The sequence below is a fragment of the Ochotona princeps genome, chromosome 20 (assembly GCF_030435755.1).
Source record: "Ochotona princeps isolate mOchPri1 chromosome 20, mOchPri1.hap1, whole genome shotgun sequence".
Taxonomy (NCBI): Eukaryota; Metazoa; Chordata; class Mammalia; order Lagomorpha; family Ochotonidae; genus Ochotona; species Ochotona princeps.
Genome location: NC_080851.1, coordinates 6,454,521 through 6,470,340, shown reverse-complemented (window position 1 = coordinate 6,470,340; position 15,820 = coordinate 6,454,521). Strand labels below are relative to the sequence as shown.

The 15,820-nt window shown below is 47.6% G+C and overlaps 2 protein-coding genes across 5 annotated transcripts in view; both read left to right on the top strand.

Moving 5' to 3' along the window:
• The window catches only part of ABCB1 (ATP binding cassette subfamily B member 1), a 160,509-nt gene that overhangs the window by 133,739 nt on the left and 10,950 nt on the right, over positions 1-15,820 (top strand). For all 4 annotated transcript variants that reach the window (XM_058678326.1, XM_058678327.1, XM_058678325.1 and 1 more), the window contains 9 exons: positions 2,825-3,028; positions 3,302-3,472; positions 6,305-6,466; positions 8,765-8,935; positions 9,894-10,040; positions 10,801-10,905; positions 12,944-13,021; positions 14,024-14,107; positions 14,439-14,642. In XM_058678326.1, coding sequence (XP_058534309.1) covers positions 2,825-3,028; positions 3,302-3,472; positions 6,305-6,466; positions 8,765-8,935; positions 9,894-10,040; positions 10,801-10,905; positions 12,944-13,021; positions 14,024-14,107; positions 14,439-14,642 — 1,326 coding nt within the window. The remainder of the gene's footprint in view (positions 1-2,824; positions 3,029-3,301; positions 3,473-6,304; positions 6,467-8,764; positions 8,936-9,893; positions 10,041-10,800; positions 10,906-12,943; positions 13,022-14,023; positions 14,108-14,438; positions 14,643-15,820) is intronic.
• LOC101520237 (vitamin K epoxide reductase complex subunit 1-like) lies at positions 808-1,573 on the top strand. The gene has a single exon (XM_036492935.2). The coding sequence runs from the start codon at positions 833-835 to the stop codon at positions 1,322-1,324; it is 492 nt and encodes a 163-aa protein (XP_036348828.2). The 5' UTR covers positions 808-832; the 3' UTR covers positions 1,325-1,573.

The following is a 15,820-nucleotide window of genomic DNA, read 5'->3' as shown; positions in this document are numbered from 1 at the left end:
AATTTGTTACCAACTCCGAGAGAATTGCTGCCAGGGAATGTACGTTTACTGTTCCTCAGATTTACTGTTGAGATTTTTGATCCCTGGCTTTGTCACCATGTTTCCCAGACATCTAGACACTTTGATCCCAGTATGTTTCCTGAGAAAGTCCCTCTCTATTAGAACCACAGAATGATGAGCAAAATCAGCAAGTTGGACCGTAATGCAATGCTGGTCCAGCAGCCTGTGTTCAGAATTTCCTCAGTTGTCCAACATCAGGATATTGAGTTACCCTGGTATGAAAATGTATTTTGATCCAGTAATTGTGAAAACAGCAGATCGTAAGGCAAAGAAATCCAAAACCATAAAAAGGCACTGGGATAAAATGGATATTGCAGCAATGAATACAAAGTGTCATAGGATATATTAAAGGATCGATTTATCTAATAAGATTGATCAGTAATCTTGGAAAAATCTGGTGTTGCTTTTGTTAACCTGCTTTTTGGGGAACTCCAAAGTTGGGTCCTCTATGTACTCAGTGTCAGAGAGAAGTTCCAAAGCCCAAGCTACTAACAGCTCAGACCAGAGAATGGAGAAGCTGGAGCTTTGTGAAAGATTTCAAGAAACAGCTTCACTTACTGATACACGCAGATGCAAGCAGATGGAAGCTTCACTTCATCCTTGCTGCAGATGGGCAATAATGGTTGAAATGTGTTAAAATTATTATATCTGATACTGGTAAAGTCTTGTGAATCAGATAAATGTATACATACCTGACAAGATTATAATTCCTAAAAAAATTTTTTTTAAGATTTATTTATCCCCATGGGCGCCTCCCCGGGGACAAGCAGATATGGGCACCGGCTGGGGAAACCCCGGGAGGGCGCGGCTGGCGCTGTGCCTGGCCGGCCTGGCGCTGTCCCTGTACGCGCTGCACGTGAAGGCGGCGCCCGCCCGGGACCGGGACTACCACGCGCTCTGCGACGTGGGCTCCGCCATCAGCTGTTCTGACGTCTTCTCGTCCAGATGGGGCCGGGGCTTCGGGCTGGTGGAGCAAGTCTTGGGCCAGGATAGCATCCTCAATCAATCCAACAGTATATTCGGTTGCATTTTCTACACGCTGCAGCTGGCCTTAGGTTGCGTGCGGGGTCGCTGGGCCTCCATCCTGCTGGTACTGAGCTCGCTGGTGTCGATTGCCGGTTCCGTCTACCTGGCTTGGATCCTGTTTTTCGTGCTCTATGATTTCTGCATCGTTTGCATCACTACGTATGCCATCAACGTGGGCCTGATGTTGCTTAGCTTCCGGGAGGTCCCAGAACCCCAGGTCAAGGCCAAGGGCCACTGAGTCCTCACCCCCACACAGGCTGACCTCATCCGCTTTGGCACACACGGGAGCCTTGCCCGTGGGGGGCCTTTCCCAGGTGTTTGGAAGGCCCTGCCTCCCTCCCCCACCCCCAGACCCACACAGCAGGATAATGGACCAAACGTGTTCCGCTCTGTCTTCCAGCCAGTGCCCCAGCTCTGTCCTCTAGGGCTGGTTTCCTGCACCTGCCCAGGGACGGGCTGGTTTCAGCAATAAAGTTTCTTATACACACATACACACACACACACACACACACACACACACAAAGATTTATTTATCTGAAAGGATGAAATAGAGAGATGGAGAAACAGAGAGAGAGGTCAACTGTCAGTCTACTGATTGACTCCCCAAATGACTATAGTAGCTGGGAGTATGCCAGGCTGAAGCTGGGAGCCTGGAACTTCATCCATGTCTCCCACACAGTTGACAGTGGCCCAAGCACGTGGGCCCACTCCACTGCTTCTCTACATTCTGTATCAGGGAGCTGGATTAGAAGTGAAACAGCTGGGGCTTGAACTGGCTCATATGGGATGCCAGCATTGTAGGGTGGCAGCTTAACCCAGTGAACACAACACCAGCCCCCAATTTCTAAAAATTTTTTAAAAAATGGTTTATTCATCCTTTTGTCAACAAGCCATAAATGTCCAGCAAGCACCAGTCATTATATGGGTAAGGAATTATTATTGAAGGAGTTGGAATAAATTGTGTACTTCAGCTTGGTAATTCTCTAAATGACTGTGAAGTAAGCCAAGCATCTAAGAGGTGGGAAATGCTAAAGTGTGGTCGTAGTCTACTAAATACAGGAAACAAGTATCCATTTTTATTCAAATTTAATAGCAGTAATTAAAGATGATGTGTTAAAAACGTGTTAAAAATTTTATGAAAAATGGAGTTAAAGATGTTTATTTTGGTGCAGAAATGTTTGAGATCCATTGATCTGAGGGATCCTCAAAAACTGAGAGGTGTTCAGAAAGTTTATGAAAAATTTACACTGTGAAAATACTAAATGGATCTCGAAATTTTTGCACTAAAGTGGACTTGGCTTTTTCCTTTTCCACGAATTTTTTGAACTATCATTGTAAAATACAAATAGCTTTTAGAGATAAATCCATCCCTGAGAAAACTACCTAGGAAAATAAATATGAAAAGACAACATAGACTTTCTGTTGCTACTCTTGCGTGTTGCTGTTTATTTCTGATTGTTATCCGAGGAAATACTGAAATGCCAAAATTAGCTGAGACTTTTTGTGATGTTTTGAAGCTTGAGGTATAAGAAGGCATAGAATATTTAATAGGGGGGCTCGGTAGCGTGGCCTAGGGGCTAAGGTCCTCACCTTGATCCCATATGGCTGCTGGTTCTAATCCTGACAGCTCCACTTCCTCTCTGTCTCTCCTCCTCTCAGTATATCTGACTTTGTAATAAAAAAAAAAATAGAAATGAATCTTTTTAAAAAAATATTTAATAGGAAATACTTCTTTCAGATTAGCATCGATGGACAGGATATCCGGACCTTAAATGTGAGGTACCTGAGGGAGATGATTGGCGTGGTGAGTCAGGAGCCTGTGCTGTTTTCTACCACAATCGCAGAAAACATCCGCTATGGCCGCGGGAATGTTACCATGGAGGAGATCAAGCAAGCCGTGAAAGAAGCCAACGCATATGAGTTCATCATGAAATTGCCACAGGTAGGGTCTCTGCTGGTGCGCTGCCCTCAGGAGAATTGCTCCCCCAGAGACAGATTTCTTTCTTCAGAGCGGGATGTCATCCCTACCTCCATGGATGGACAGCCTGCTGTATGGAGAGTATGTACTAGTGGTTCTTCGTGATCGTGTGCTCATTCTATTTCAACTTCTGATTCAGTAGTCAAAATGAAATGCCTAGTCTTCCCTCGCTTCTGCGTGCTCCCCACTCGTGTCCACTGGAGTCCTGCATGTGCTCCTCTGGGTTGTCTGTGGCAGAAATTCAACACGCTGGTTGGAGAGAGAGGGGCCCAGCTGAGCGGTGGCCAGAAACAGAGAATCGCCATTGCCCGTGCACTGGTTCGCAACCCAAAGATCCTCCTGCTGGATGAGGCCACATCGGCCTTGGACTCGGAGAGTGAAGCGGAAGTGCAGGCTGCTCTGGATAAGGTCTGTACACCCCTGACACCTGAAGGAAATGTTCCTGAAATCGCTAGCCCATGCTTTGGGAGTTTTTACACATTTCCTGGTTTCATCCTTGATCATTGTATCCTGTTTCATTTATTTTTCCTGGTTTCGTTTTTGTATTTCTTTTTCTTGGCCTAACAAGAATTTGCCCTTCCATTCTTGATGTGTAAACTTGTGGTCTCTCAGCTGTTTGTCAGAGGCATGCAGTCATACCTATGTAAAGTAAAACAAGGAAAATATGCAGGAAAAAAGTTAAACTTCACAAAAGGCTTGAACTCTTCTCTAGCTTGGCTGGATCCAGCCAGGCACACCCTAGCTGGGGTAGCCTGGGTTGTAACAATCTCAGGTTTGGATATTTATGTTTATTTTTAGTTTTTATCTGTTTCATTTGAGAGGCAGAGAAACAGAGATCTCTGCCATCTGCTGCTGGATTCCCCCAGATCCCCTCAAGGCCTGGACCAGCCTGAATCCAGAAGCCAAGGACTCCCTCCAGGTCTCCCACACAGGTGGTAGGAACCCAGGTGCCTGAGCTGCGTCCCATCTGCTTCTTCCCCGGGGTATATGCTAGCAGGAATCTGAAATTGGAGCAGAAACTGGGACTCAAACCCAGGCCCTCCAGTCTGGGATATAGATGCCCAAGCATTGTCTTACCCACTAAGCCCAGTGCTTACCTGCAGTTGCAGGTGTTACAGAGCCTCAGGTATTAAAGGGGAAAGGAAAACAAGCAGTGAAAAAAAAAAAGGATAGTACAAGTTTTAAATTTAAAAAATCATTAGAAGTTCATATTTTATGGTATACTTGTTACCAGATTATATTGAAACTTCTGACACGTTGGAGATGATGATAACCTTATTAGGCCTAAACAAAACACTTCTGACTGTGAGTGTCTGGAGTGTCATCATCCAACTATACAAATTTACCAACTCTAACACGTCTTACTCTGTTATGGCAGGAAGCATGTGTCTGTTGTCCCAAGGTCACCTGTTGTACTGACAGCCTCTGAATGTCCTCATTCTTCCTGTGGTCTCTCACAGTGTCCTCCATCTCCTTCTCAGCCACTGCCCACCTGACAGCTCCGCACCAATGTCACACTTCGTAGAGTTTAGAGGAGTATCACAATCTGACCAAGGATTTCCATTTCAACTGCTTTAAGTTGAAAGTTAGTGCTTTAAAACAGAGCTGATATTTTTCATAAACTTGTGGATTGTCAGGGTGGTTCCCCTGTGGGTTTTGTTTAAGGCAGCCAGCCTTAGAACTTCAGGTTGGCCTCACTCCCATGCCTGAAGTTGGTGATGGTTGACCTTGGTCTTCTAGAAGGAATAAAACCTATGGAAGGCAGAATCAATAAATGATTTGGATTTATATCTCTGTAGCATTTAGTTTAGTGCCTTGCTTATAGTAAACACTAAATACTGATTTGAATATTTCTTGCTCATTGAGAAAATATGAGGTTGTGTATATTTTTAAAAATCTAATATTCATTAATGTATCAGTTTCTGATGAACAAATAGTAGCTGTTTGTCAAAATGAGTAGTAAGTTGTTCCATATAAGATCTTAAAATCATTAGTAGGGTTGGTATTTTGGTTGTTTAGACAAAGCCAGTAATCCCAGTGATTTACACTTATTCTGCAGGGATAAGAAAAAGACCCAGAAGGTAGACCCTGTTTCTTAGTGGGTTAACCCATGGCTTGGGACACCTGCATCCCGTATCAGAGTGCTAGTTCAAATCCTAACACATCCACTTCTGATCCAGCCTGCTACCAATGCACTGGGGAAGGCAGCAGATAACGACCCAGGTAGTTGGGTTCCTGCCGTCTGAGTGGGAGACCTCACTGGAGTTCTCACTCGCAACGTCTATCTGGCCTGGATCAGGCTGTTGTGGGCATTTGAGGAGTGTTTAGAATACATTCTCTTCCTCTGTGTTTGCCTCTGTCTCCTCCTCTTTAAAAAAAAAATCTTAAAAAAAAAAAAAAAAAAAAAAAAGCCCCACAGGATGGCTTACATGGTTATTTACACAAAAAGGCTCCAAAGGTTTCGTTTTTCTGCTGTCTCACAAAAATTCTAGAAAGACTCTTATGGATTCATACTCCTTTGTTTAGACCTACCTTTTATCCCTGTGTGTTGAAAACAAGTAGAAGGTTCTTAACAGTTGCTGTCCTTGAACTTAGGGTGTTGGTTTGCCAATATCTTGTCATCTCGGGGGAATCTGAGAGTTCGGGGGAATCTGAGAGTCCTGTTTGTGGCAAAGCCTTGTTTTGACTAGGTTTGCACAGCCATGGGTAACAGTTGCTAATTTTTAAAGTCAAAAGCATATCTTATTTCTCTGCATACCTATCATTCGCTCGGTAGTCTGGCTTCAAAAAAAAAAGATATGTTTATTTGAAAATCAGTTACAGAGAAAGAACTAGGCTCCTCAGACAAATGTGCAGGCAGGTGAAAAGGAATAACCCTTTGCTTGTTTTGGTTGAGTAAACACCAATACTACTACACTGTGAGCTTTGGACCTGGTAGGGTTAGGTAGTATCAGAAAGAGTCTCCACCACTGAAGCCTTAGTAGTAATTACACCTTGCCTTTTCTTCATGTCAACATCCTTTCCAGAATAATCCATCCTCACATGAATGGGGAAGGCTCCCTGCTGGGCTCAGAACCCATGCTTCCTTTCATCTGTTTGAGAGCAGTGCCTTGGTTCTGGACCCAGTCAGATCTGGAGTATAAATAGTTGCCAACACTATGCACCCAAGCATTTGACTGTGCTTATGTGTGTCAGTACTGTGACCCTGAGGCCTGCTGGGCCTGTCCTTTTCTGCCCTAGGCCAGAGAAGGCCGGACCACCATTGTGATAGCACACCGGCTGTCCACAATCCGAAATGCGGACATCATCGCCGGGCTTGAGGACGGCGTCATCGTGGAGCAAGGAAGCCACCGTGAACTGATGGAGAAGGGAGGAGTGTACTGCAAGCTGGTGACCACGCAGGTACCCACTTCCTGGCACTGTTTTCCACTGAAGGCAGCATTCTTTATATGGTGAATATATGAGGTAGCCAGTGCTAGGCTGACAAATAAACACAGATCAGGAAGATGCGTGAAAGCCCAAACCCTAAGACTGAAATTCAGAATCTGTGGAAGAGGGTGGGGACAGAAAGTGAAGTGTCAAAAACATCACGAGTACATTCCTTGGATCTGGAGCTTTGTAATTGCCAGAGGAATGTTTATGTCAGTCCTTTCCAGCCTGGGGTTAGAAGCAATTGGCATGGTAGGAGTCAGAGCATGGTGCTACGGTGTCTACAGGTTGGGGAGGTCCCATGACAGTTAGACTTGCTTCCCTGAAGATCCTGGTCAGGTCAACAACAAGATTGATGGCTCAAGGAAGTGAGTCATTGGGTTGTCTTAAAAAACAAATCATTCCTTCTACTTCAGTCCCTAGAACAAATTTTACTGGTAAAAATCATTTTAATAAGACATTGTCTCTTATGCAGTAGGTGACCGAATACTATATTCTGTGATCAAGATTCTTACATCAGTAAAAGTATATTTGCTTTGATTTGTTTGTACCTGCGTTCTTTTTAGCAATGTTTCTGATAACATCAAGATGCTGTCATTTTAGTGGGTACCTAGCAGTTTATCATAGTAACATGTAATGGCTGTTATGTCTTTGAAGTTGGATACTTGGTTTGTTTCTAGCATTAATTCTAAATATTGCTCTGCTGCGTGTGTAGTCAGAAACAGTTGGAAGATTGCCTTGTCTATTAAGAAGTGACTGAACTTCACAGTTTCCAAACTTGCAATACTACACATAGTAGGAGAGCTGAGGTTTAAGGAACAGACACCAAAATATATTAAAAAGGCACTGAACTATGTGAAAGGGTTGGATAGTATTATAGGTTGATTATTGATCCATGAAATTGTTATTTTCTAAAAAGGGATTTGACATGAAATAAGTGTGTGATGAATAATAGTTACTAACACATGCAGATTCCCCACAGAGAAAATGTTGAACGAGATACGAAAAGCTCTGGGACTCAAGCTTGCTCCTGCCAGCGCATGTTTTCCAGCAAGAGGGAAATCATCGCTGTCTTGGCCAGTGGTTTCCCTCTGGCCTAGTTGCCGGTGAGGGCCTTCACCAGTTAGCTAGCTAATATACAGAGCTCCTCAAAGTCCCTGTCATGGAAGCTGCCAGGGGCGTGTGGCTCGGCCAGTGGTGACGTGTTGGACCACCACAGGAGGCAAGCTCTCTCTCCTCGGCAGCCCTGTGCTCAGTGCCCTGTGAACAAACGGATGTGGACAGTGCTGACCTTTCAAACGCTTGCTCCCTAAGCTGAATTTCCTAGGAAAAGTTGTGTGCTTAAAGACTCCACTGTGGCCTCATGTGATGGAAAAGGCCTATTACCAGCGAGGCAGGAACCTTAGGAAGGCATTGAACCAAATTAGGTTTGCTGTCCTTACCTGGGAAATGGGCAGAGGTTTGCGTCCCATGAACTCTAATGGCTGTGGCATTCATAAAGCTTAGGCTCTTGGTTGTTTATATATACACATACATATATATACTCTCTCTATATATGTGCCATATTGTGTATATGTATGTGTGTATATATAAATATACAAATATATTCAAATATACAAATATACAAACATACAAATATACAAATTTATAATCAAAATATGTTTATTTGTGAGAGAGAAAGAGAAAATATCTTCTCTCTGTTGGTTCACTTCCAAGTTGCCAGACTCAGAACGCTGTCTGGGTCTCCAACATTGGTAACAATACTTGAGCAATACCCAAGTGCTTAAGCCATCACTTGCTGCCTCCCAGGGTGCTCATTAGCTGGAGCTGGATCAGAGGCAGAGGTGAGCCATGTGCATCCTGAGCAGTGGTTCGTCTGCTGTGCCCCAACACCCACCTACTTAGGACCATCTCTACCTGGGAATCCCCACCTGCCCCGCTTCTGATTTGAACATCGCCCTGCTCCTCCTGTGCTGTTGATATGGAGATGTGGAGAAACCTGAGGGCGCACCAGGTGCACAGGCCCAGGCAGCTGCATTGTCCTCCAACCTGGAAGTGCAGTTCCATTTACTGTTGTCTTCAACTTCTAAGTATTTGTGCAGGACAGAGAGAAACATGGAGTGAGGGGGCTCTCATCTGCTGGTTATAAACACCTTGATGCAGATAATGTTGAAACGTACATTATGGTTCTGAACTTGGGAAGTTACACCTACCTGGACCCTGCCTTCCAACGCACACACACATACGTTACATGTTTGTCTTTCCTTTTAGACATCTAGAAAGCAGAATCAGCCAGAAGAGCTTGAACTAAGTGGTGAAGAAGCTGTTACTCGTATGGCCCCAAATGGGTGGAAATCCAGCATCTTTAGGAATTCTACCCATAAAAGCCTCAGAAATGCACAAATGCAACAGAATGGCCTTGATACAGAAACCAGTGAATTTGTAAGTTGTTTTCCACTAGAACTGGGTCCTGAGGGCATTTGGCCTCACAGCTGATGGGCTTGTTTCCCTCATGGGTGTGTCTGGACTCAATTCCCAAGCTCTGCCTCCTACTCCCGACAAACCCTCGGAGTCAGCAGGTGCTTAGCTGGGTCCCAGCCACACATGTCAGAGGTCTGAATTGAGTTCCTGGCTACTGGCTGTGGCTTTAGCCTAGTTCTGGGCCATTTGGGGCATTTGGGAAGGGAACCAGCAGTTGGAAGGCCCAACATTTGCTAAAAATCTGGCATGTGCCAGGAATTGGGCTAATTTCTAGGAATATAAAGACACAGTCTACACCTCTAGAAAAAATGACACTGGAAAACAGAAGAGACATAAAACAAGCTGTGCTCTGAAAAATGGGAACGTGCCTGGGGAAGAGTGATGAAGATGCAGTCAGTCGGTTTTTCCAAGAGACTGTGTTGTGGAAAAGGCAGCAGTGGGCACAGTGTTATCTGAGGTCCCATGTTATCTGAGGTCACTCAGAGTGTCCTGCCTCTGTGGGCATTTACCCATCTGCTCGTGTGAACTGTTCCGTCTGATCTGACAGCACCCCTTTTAGGAAGGCAAGGCTGCACCCTCATAGGTAAGAGAGTGGCCACTGAGGGTCCCATGGGACCTGCCCTGCCTGGCACTGTGGCGCAGCTGGGTGAGTTCACAGCAGATATTTTGTGCTACTTCCTGGGACCTCTCACCTTGCCATGGTTGAGATGGGCACACCTCAGGAACTTCCTCTGGACGGACAGGCCACACCCCGCTTGCCATGACACCTGTGGTTACCACTGCTGCGTTGTATGCCCTGCCTGCTCGCTGACAGCTGGCCGGTCACCTCCAGCGGCTCAGCACTCTTGCTGTTTCTGGGCATGCCCACTCTGGGCCCTGCTGAGGCGTGACTCTGTGTCTTGATCTTTCTGTCTTCTAGGATGCTAGTGTACCACCTGTGTCTTTTCTGAAGATATTGAAGCTGAACAAGACCGAATGGCCCTACTTTGTGATAGGAACTGTGTGTGCCGTCACCAACGGGGCACTCCAGCCGGCTTTCTCCGTCATATTCTCTGAGATGATCGCGGTAGGTTTAAGACCAGCACAGGTGCAGGCTCAAATTAAACTGGGCTAGTGTTTGCGAATCCTGTGTGATGGGTGCTTTGAGAGAACAAAAAGCATCTGAATTGCTCCTGAAGTAGAACAACAATAAATATAAAAACAGTAAAAAAGATCTGGACCTCAAATCTTTCAACTTTTGGGATACAGCTCTGCAGCTCAGGAGCTGTGGCCTCAAACAGCACACTTCACACTGTGGCAGACACACAGCTCCTGAGCAGGCACAAGTAGGCAGTGTGTTAAGGGACAGTTTTGAAGGCAGGAAGCTGGTGCTGCTTCACATGGCACAGTCAGGAGTGGTCAAGGAGCAGAGCTGTGTGGAGCAGGTGGAAGCAGGGAACAGGCGAGAGGAGGGATCAGCCATAAGATGTGCAAGTACTTGGAGTCCATGTACGGTGTTTTAATCCACACTAATAGGTAGCCCTCAAACCCCTAGAGCGAGAAAGGAGAACTGAGGGTCCCTGAGGCTCAGGGGAGGGCAAGAGGGGGTCCTTGGTTGTGGCTCACGTCTGGGAAGATAAGGAAATTCTAGATGGAGGGTGTGAGGGCTGCACTACTTGCTGGGAAGTACTTAAAGTGGCAAATAGTGAGTTCTGCAAATCTTAAACTGTAATGGCCCATGTATCAGAAACAGTTTTTAAAATGTGGCGCCTGGGCCATGACTCCTGGGAGGAATAAATGGGCCTATCTGTGCAGCCCAAGAGAACGTGTCATTTGTTTCCATGCAGATTTTCGGGCCGGGGGATGATGCTGTGAAGCAGCAGAAGTGCAACATGTTCTCGTTGCTGTTCCTAGGGCTGGGGATTCTCTCCTTTTTCACGTTCTTCCTTCAGGTGGGTACCCATGGTTTCCCTTCCTCGTCTGGTCTGACTCAGTGGAGCATCCAGAGCCTTTGGGAGTGGTGCACAGCTGGCCAGAGGCAGCTCTGGAGGACACACACACACACACACACCAACACCATGAGCTCTGTGGCCTTTTAGGTCACCACAAATGTCCATCAGCAAACACTTGCTGAAAAAGACAAGGCTTACCTTCGCCAGAGAGTGTGAGAACCCCTTGGGCTTCCCAAGTTCCACACTGGAAAAATGCAGCCCAACAGTTTCTTCTTTGTTGCTCTTCGCATGATGCCCAGTACCTTTGCTGAGCTTTTCCCTACATGACTGACGAACTATTGGAAAGAGCATGGTGTATGCAGTCCAGTGTGGTAGACCCGACCAGCATGAACCTCCAGACTTGATCTCACTGTGCTTGTCTACATAGTTAGGCTTCCCCCAGAATACCTTGGTCTCTTTATCCTGTTGAGAGTCACACATGATCCATGAAGTCAGAAAATCGAATCGCCTGGGCATAGTCAGGTTGTTCTCTCTTAAAATAGTTGAATCTGTGGTAAGAGTTAAGGTTGGCTTTGTGGTTAGAGGTCATTGCCTGGCCAGTGGTACCTGAATGCTTTGACCCTGCCCCAGTCCCTGTATATGTGGCTTAAATGCATGGCAGGAGCTGCATGGGTTGTGGCCTGGTGCATGAATTGGAGAGCCCATGGCAGCCCAGTCACACTGCTGGCAAAGGGAAGGAAGGACACTGGATAAGACACACCTGGGGCAGACTCACCCCTGCATGGGTTCCCCATCCTATTGGCTTGCTAGAGTGGTTCTCTCTGCAGCCTGTGTGGCTGGAGGCCCCCCTCCCCAAGGACCCCAGTAGCAAGCAGAGGCCCAGACAACTGGGCTGTTGTCCATTTTGCAAGTGACCATTAGGAAGAGGAAAAATGTGGCAAGGAGCTTGGAGAGAAAGAGCAGCCTGGCTGTTCCCCAGTCTGAGGGTAGAGGAAGTGATGTAAGGGAACTATCAACTCTCCCAGAATGTGACACTAAGAAGGCCCCCAAGGGATGTGTGTTGTGGTACAGTAGGTTAAGATGCATCTATCCCATATGGGAGTGCCAATTGGAGTTCCAGCTGCTCCATTTACGATCCAGGTTTCTGCTAATGTGCCTGGGAGGATGTTAGAAGATGGCTAAAGTACATGGGCCCCTTCCACTCATGTGGGAGTCCTGGCTGGAGTTGTAGGTTCCTGGCTTCAGCCTAACCTGTTGCTGGCCATTACTGGAACTTGGAACTTGGGGAATGAAGATAAAAGAGTGCATGTTTTCTCTTGTTTGCTTTACCTCTCTGTATGTAACTCAGGTAGGTGTTCAAATAAAGTATAATAAATCTAAGGTAGAAACAGAAAGAGATCTTGCATCCTCTGCTTCACTCTTCAAATGCTACAATGTCCCGCACTAGGCCAGGCTGAAGCCAGGAGCCTGGAGCTCCCTTCAGCTCTCCTACAGGGGCCCATCTTGAGCCTTCCCAGGTGCGTTAGCAGGGAACTGGGTCTGAACTAGAGCAGCCAGGGCTTACCCCACTGCTCATGTGGAATGCTGGTGTCTCCTGCAGCAGCTAAATCCTCTGCTCATGGCACTAGTGCCAACAGCTAAATCTTTTAAAAAGTAGGTTAAGCATGTACTTCCTGGCACAGCATGAACTGAAACAGATTCTGGATTTTGTTATTTGTGTTTTCAACGGCTTCATTGAGAGTATTAAGAACAGTCTGCAACCTGGAACAAAACACAGTATCTTTGTCACTAAGATGTTGTCCTTGGAGGATTTGAAGACTGAATCTACCTTGAATGGAAGCCAGAGATGAATATTGGTGATGCTTCTGGGGTTTTGACTCAAATACGCACTGATGAGGAGAGTCAGTGCAGGTATCCTAGGTGGAAACTCTGAGGTAACCTTTGGCCTCAGATTTTCATAGTTTGAATGAACAGTTCACACATGCCCCTGTCAGAATGCTAACATGATCCAAAGGGACATGGCCTTTGTTTCCCACAGGGCTTCATGTTTGGGAAAGCTGGTGAGATCCTCACTACCAGGCTGAGGTCGATGGCTTTCCGAGCAATGCTGAGGCAGGTAGGTGTGTCCCAGATCTCCCTCGCTCAAGCTGAGCTCATCCTGCTCTTAACAGGGGTGCTCATATGTGTGTTCATGCAGGGAGCACACACCTGCCATTTGCTCTGGTCCTTCCGGATCCAAAGTGACCCGCCCCCCAGAGGCCTTTAGAGAGAGCTGCATGCTGCTATTTGAGTTTATGCACCAGAGTCATACTCAGTGTAGGCTCTCCTATTCTTTGCTATAGACCTTTGTTTATTGAGCTGTGTTTTCATGTGAATTCACTTGGGAGTGTGCTCACACACTGCTGGCTGCGTGCCAGGTTTCTGGAATGCCAGAAATCCATCCTCTTGGGAAGTTCACAGCCTCCATCAGGATGTGTGGGAGTGTGCAAGCACAACTTCCCTGCTTTCCTGGAGAAGGCTGGAGAGAAGATTAGAAGCTTGCCCTGCCTGGGTAACAGCATTTGTTTCATGTTCAGAAAAGGGCATACAGCAGGTTTACCACTTTTTTCCTATAGCTTTTAAACACTTGCGAGGAAAGTTGCTTCATCTGAAAGTAGACAGTGCTATGGATGAATAGCTTGGATTGGAGCTCAGATATGAATCTCCCTTAAAAAGCAAGACAAGGTTGTGGTGAGAAGTCAGGACTGTGCATCTCCTGCCTAGAACTTTCCAGAGTGTGTCTTCCTTGACTCACCCACCACCTGTGGGTGACAGCATGCCTGGGTGGTGGGATTGACAGGATGCCCACATGGGCCCAATGCTGGGTGTAGCTGGCAGGGGGCAGAGCTACCCAAGCACTGCACCCCCACATGTGACAGGTACCCTTCACTGCAGAGTGGCCTGGGACCTGGGTTCTGGCAGACTGGGGGATAGGGGAGCTCCCAGGGCAGGATGCGGGATCCTCCAGTATGGGTAAGGTCTCTCCCAGACTTCAGTACCCAGGTGAAAGTGAACATTGGCGGACTCCTTCCATGTGTCTAGTACTGCCTTTAACAGCCGGGTGTGTTTTATGCCACAGGACATGAGCTGGTTTGATGATCCTAAAAACAGTACTGGTGCACTTTCCACAAGACTTGCCACGGACGCTGCCCAAGTGCAAGGAGTACGTAGCCCGCGGCTGATGGTGTTTGAAACACAGGCTTGGCTGCCCAGGAGCAGGAAGCCAGACCCACGCTGGCCGCACAGTCCCAGGAGGCTCAGTCAGTTCAGAGTCGACTGACTGCTGCCACCTCAGTGCCACTTCCTCCCCTGGGTAGCCCCGGGCGGCAATCCTTGGCCACAAGATGGCCACTAGCGGTGGTCAGAATGGCCACAAACCACAGGGGTGTGACTGACCATCAGGAGGTGGACTCGTGGGCCCAGCAGAGATGGGGCTGGCCCGCTTCACAGGGTGTGGACTCGAGCCAGGCACCCTCTCTGCTCTCCTCCTCCAGGCCACGGGCACCAGGTTGGCACTTATTGCTCAGAACACGGCCAACCTCGGCACGGGCATCATCATCTCCTTCCTGTACGGCTGGCAGCTGACCCTTTTGCTGCTGTCAGTGGTGCCGATCATTGCCGTGTCAGGAATTGTAGAGATGAAGATGCTGGCTGGCAATGCCAGGAGAGATAAGAAGGAGCTGGAAGCCGCGGGAAAGGTGGGTCAAGCCGCGTTTCGGTGTGAATCTGGTTGTCCCACGGGCACTGTGTTTCAGTTCTCGGCGTTGTGGGAGGTATTTCGCCGCCTTCCAGGCACTTGCCCAAGTGGTTTTCTTGGAGAACCTCGGGGTGCCAGCCATCCCACATCTTTCCCTTCCTGAGGCCTGACCACGGTTCCACAGCTGAGGCGCTGAGGCGGCCGTCAGCGGCTGTGAGTTCTAGAACTCAGCGCGGCGGCCACCAGGGGGCAGTGGCGCCTCGGTTTGTGGCCCTGGGCGGACGGCGACAGTGACCGTGGCCCTGTGAGGCTCCTGGCTGCTTGTCGAGGTGCTCCTCCTGCTCGGCGGGGCAGACACCGGCCTTGGCCCGGGCTTTGCCCATCTACAGCCTGAGACCAGATGCAAGTGGCTGGTGTGACTGGGCTCACGACCGGGTCTAGCTTTTCAGAGCTTGGTCTCCACCGCGTTTTTGTGTTTAATTTGGCTGCGGATATACACCAGCTGTTTCTTTACAAGCTTTTAAATGTTTGAGTGTGATTTATGGCCGTGAACACATTTACTTCTTTAATGAAACGTCGGAAGTGACGCGGGAACTAGGTATGTAGGTATTTGACATGTAGCTTCTTGGGCACCACATTTTATAAAACCCTTCGGCAAGCATCATGCACCTGTCCTTTCCCACAGTTAGGAGCGGTGGGGGAAGGCCGGGTCTACCCGGGAAGAGAGCCTCAGATCCTGAGCAGCTCTGGAGGGCTGGCCCTTGAGGGTAAACCGACCAGTCCAGGCTGGCAGTTTCCACCCCACCCGCTCCTCCCCTGCTCTCTTCACTGGGTTTCGGGTTTCTGGACTGTGTGGGGTTCCCTGGGCGTTCCCTCAGTTCTTGCCGATCCTCTGGCTCCTTGCGGAGGCTGCTTAACAGCATCGTTCTCCTGATTTCTGGGTGTCGCGGCCAGCTGCTGCAAAACCATGGGTTTTTTGCCTTGCTGCTCTCCACATTTTGGAAGGGAAAATTGGCACAATGAGAAATTACTTTCTTCTGGACAACTTTCCTGGATGAAAACAATGAGCCTAGTTAAGACAATAAGTTTGGTTGTCTCAAAAGTGATTTACATGGGCAATTGTCAGAACTTGGCAGGAGCAGGCTGGCAGAATTGAGCAATAGTTCAAGCTGTAGGTAA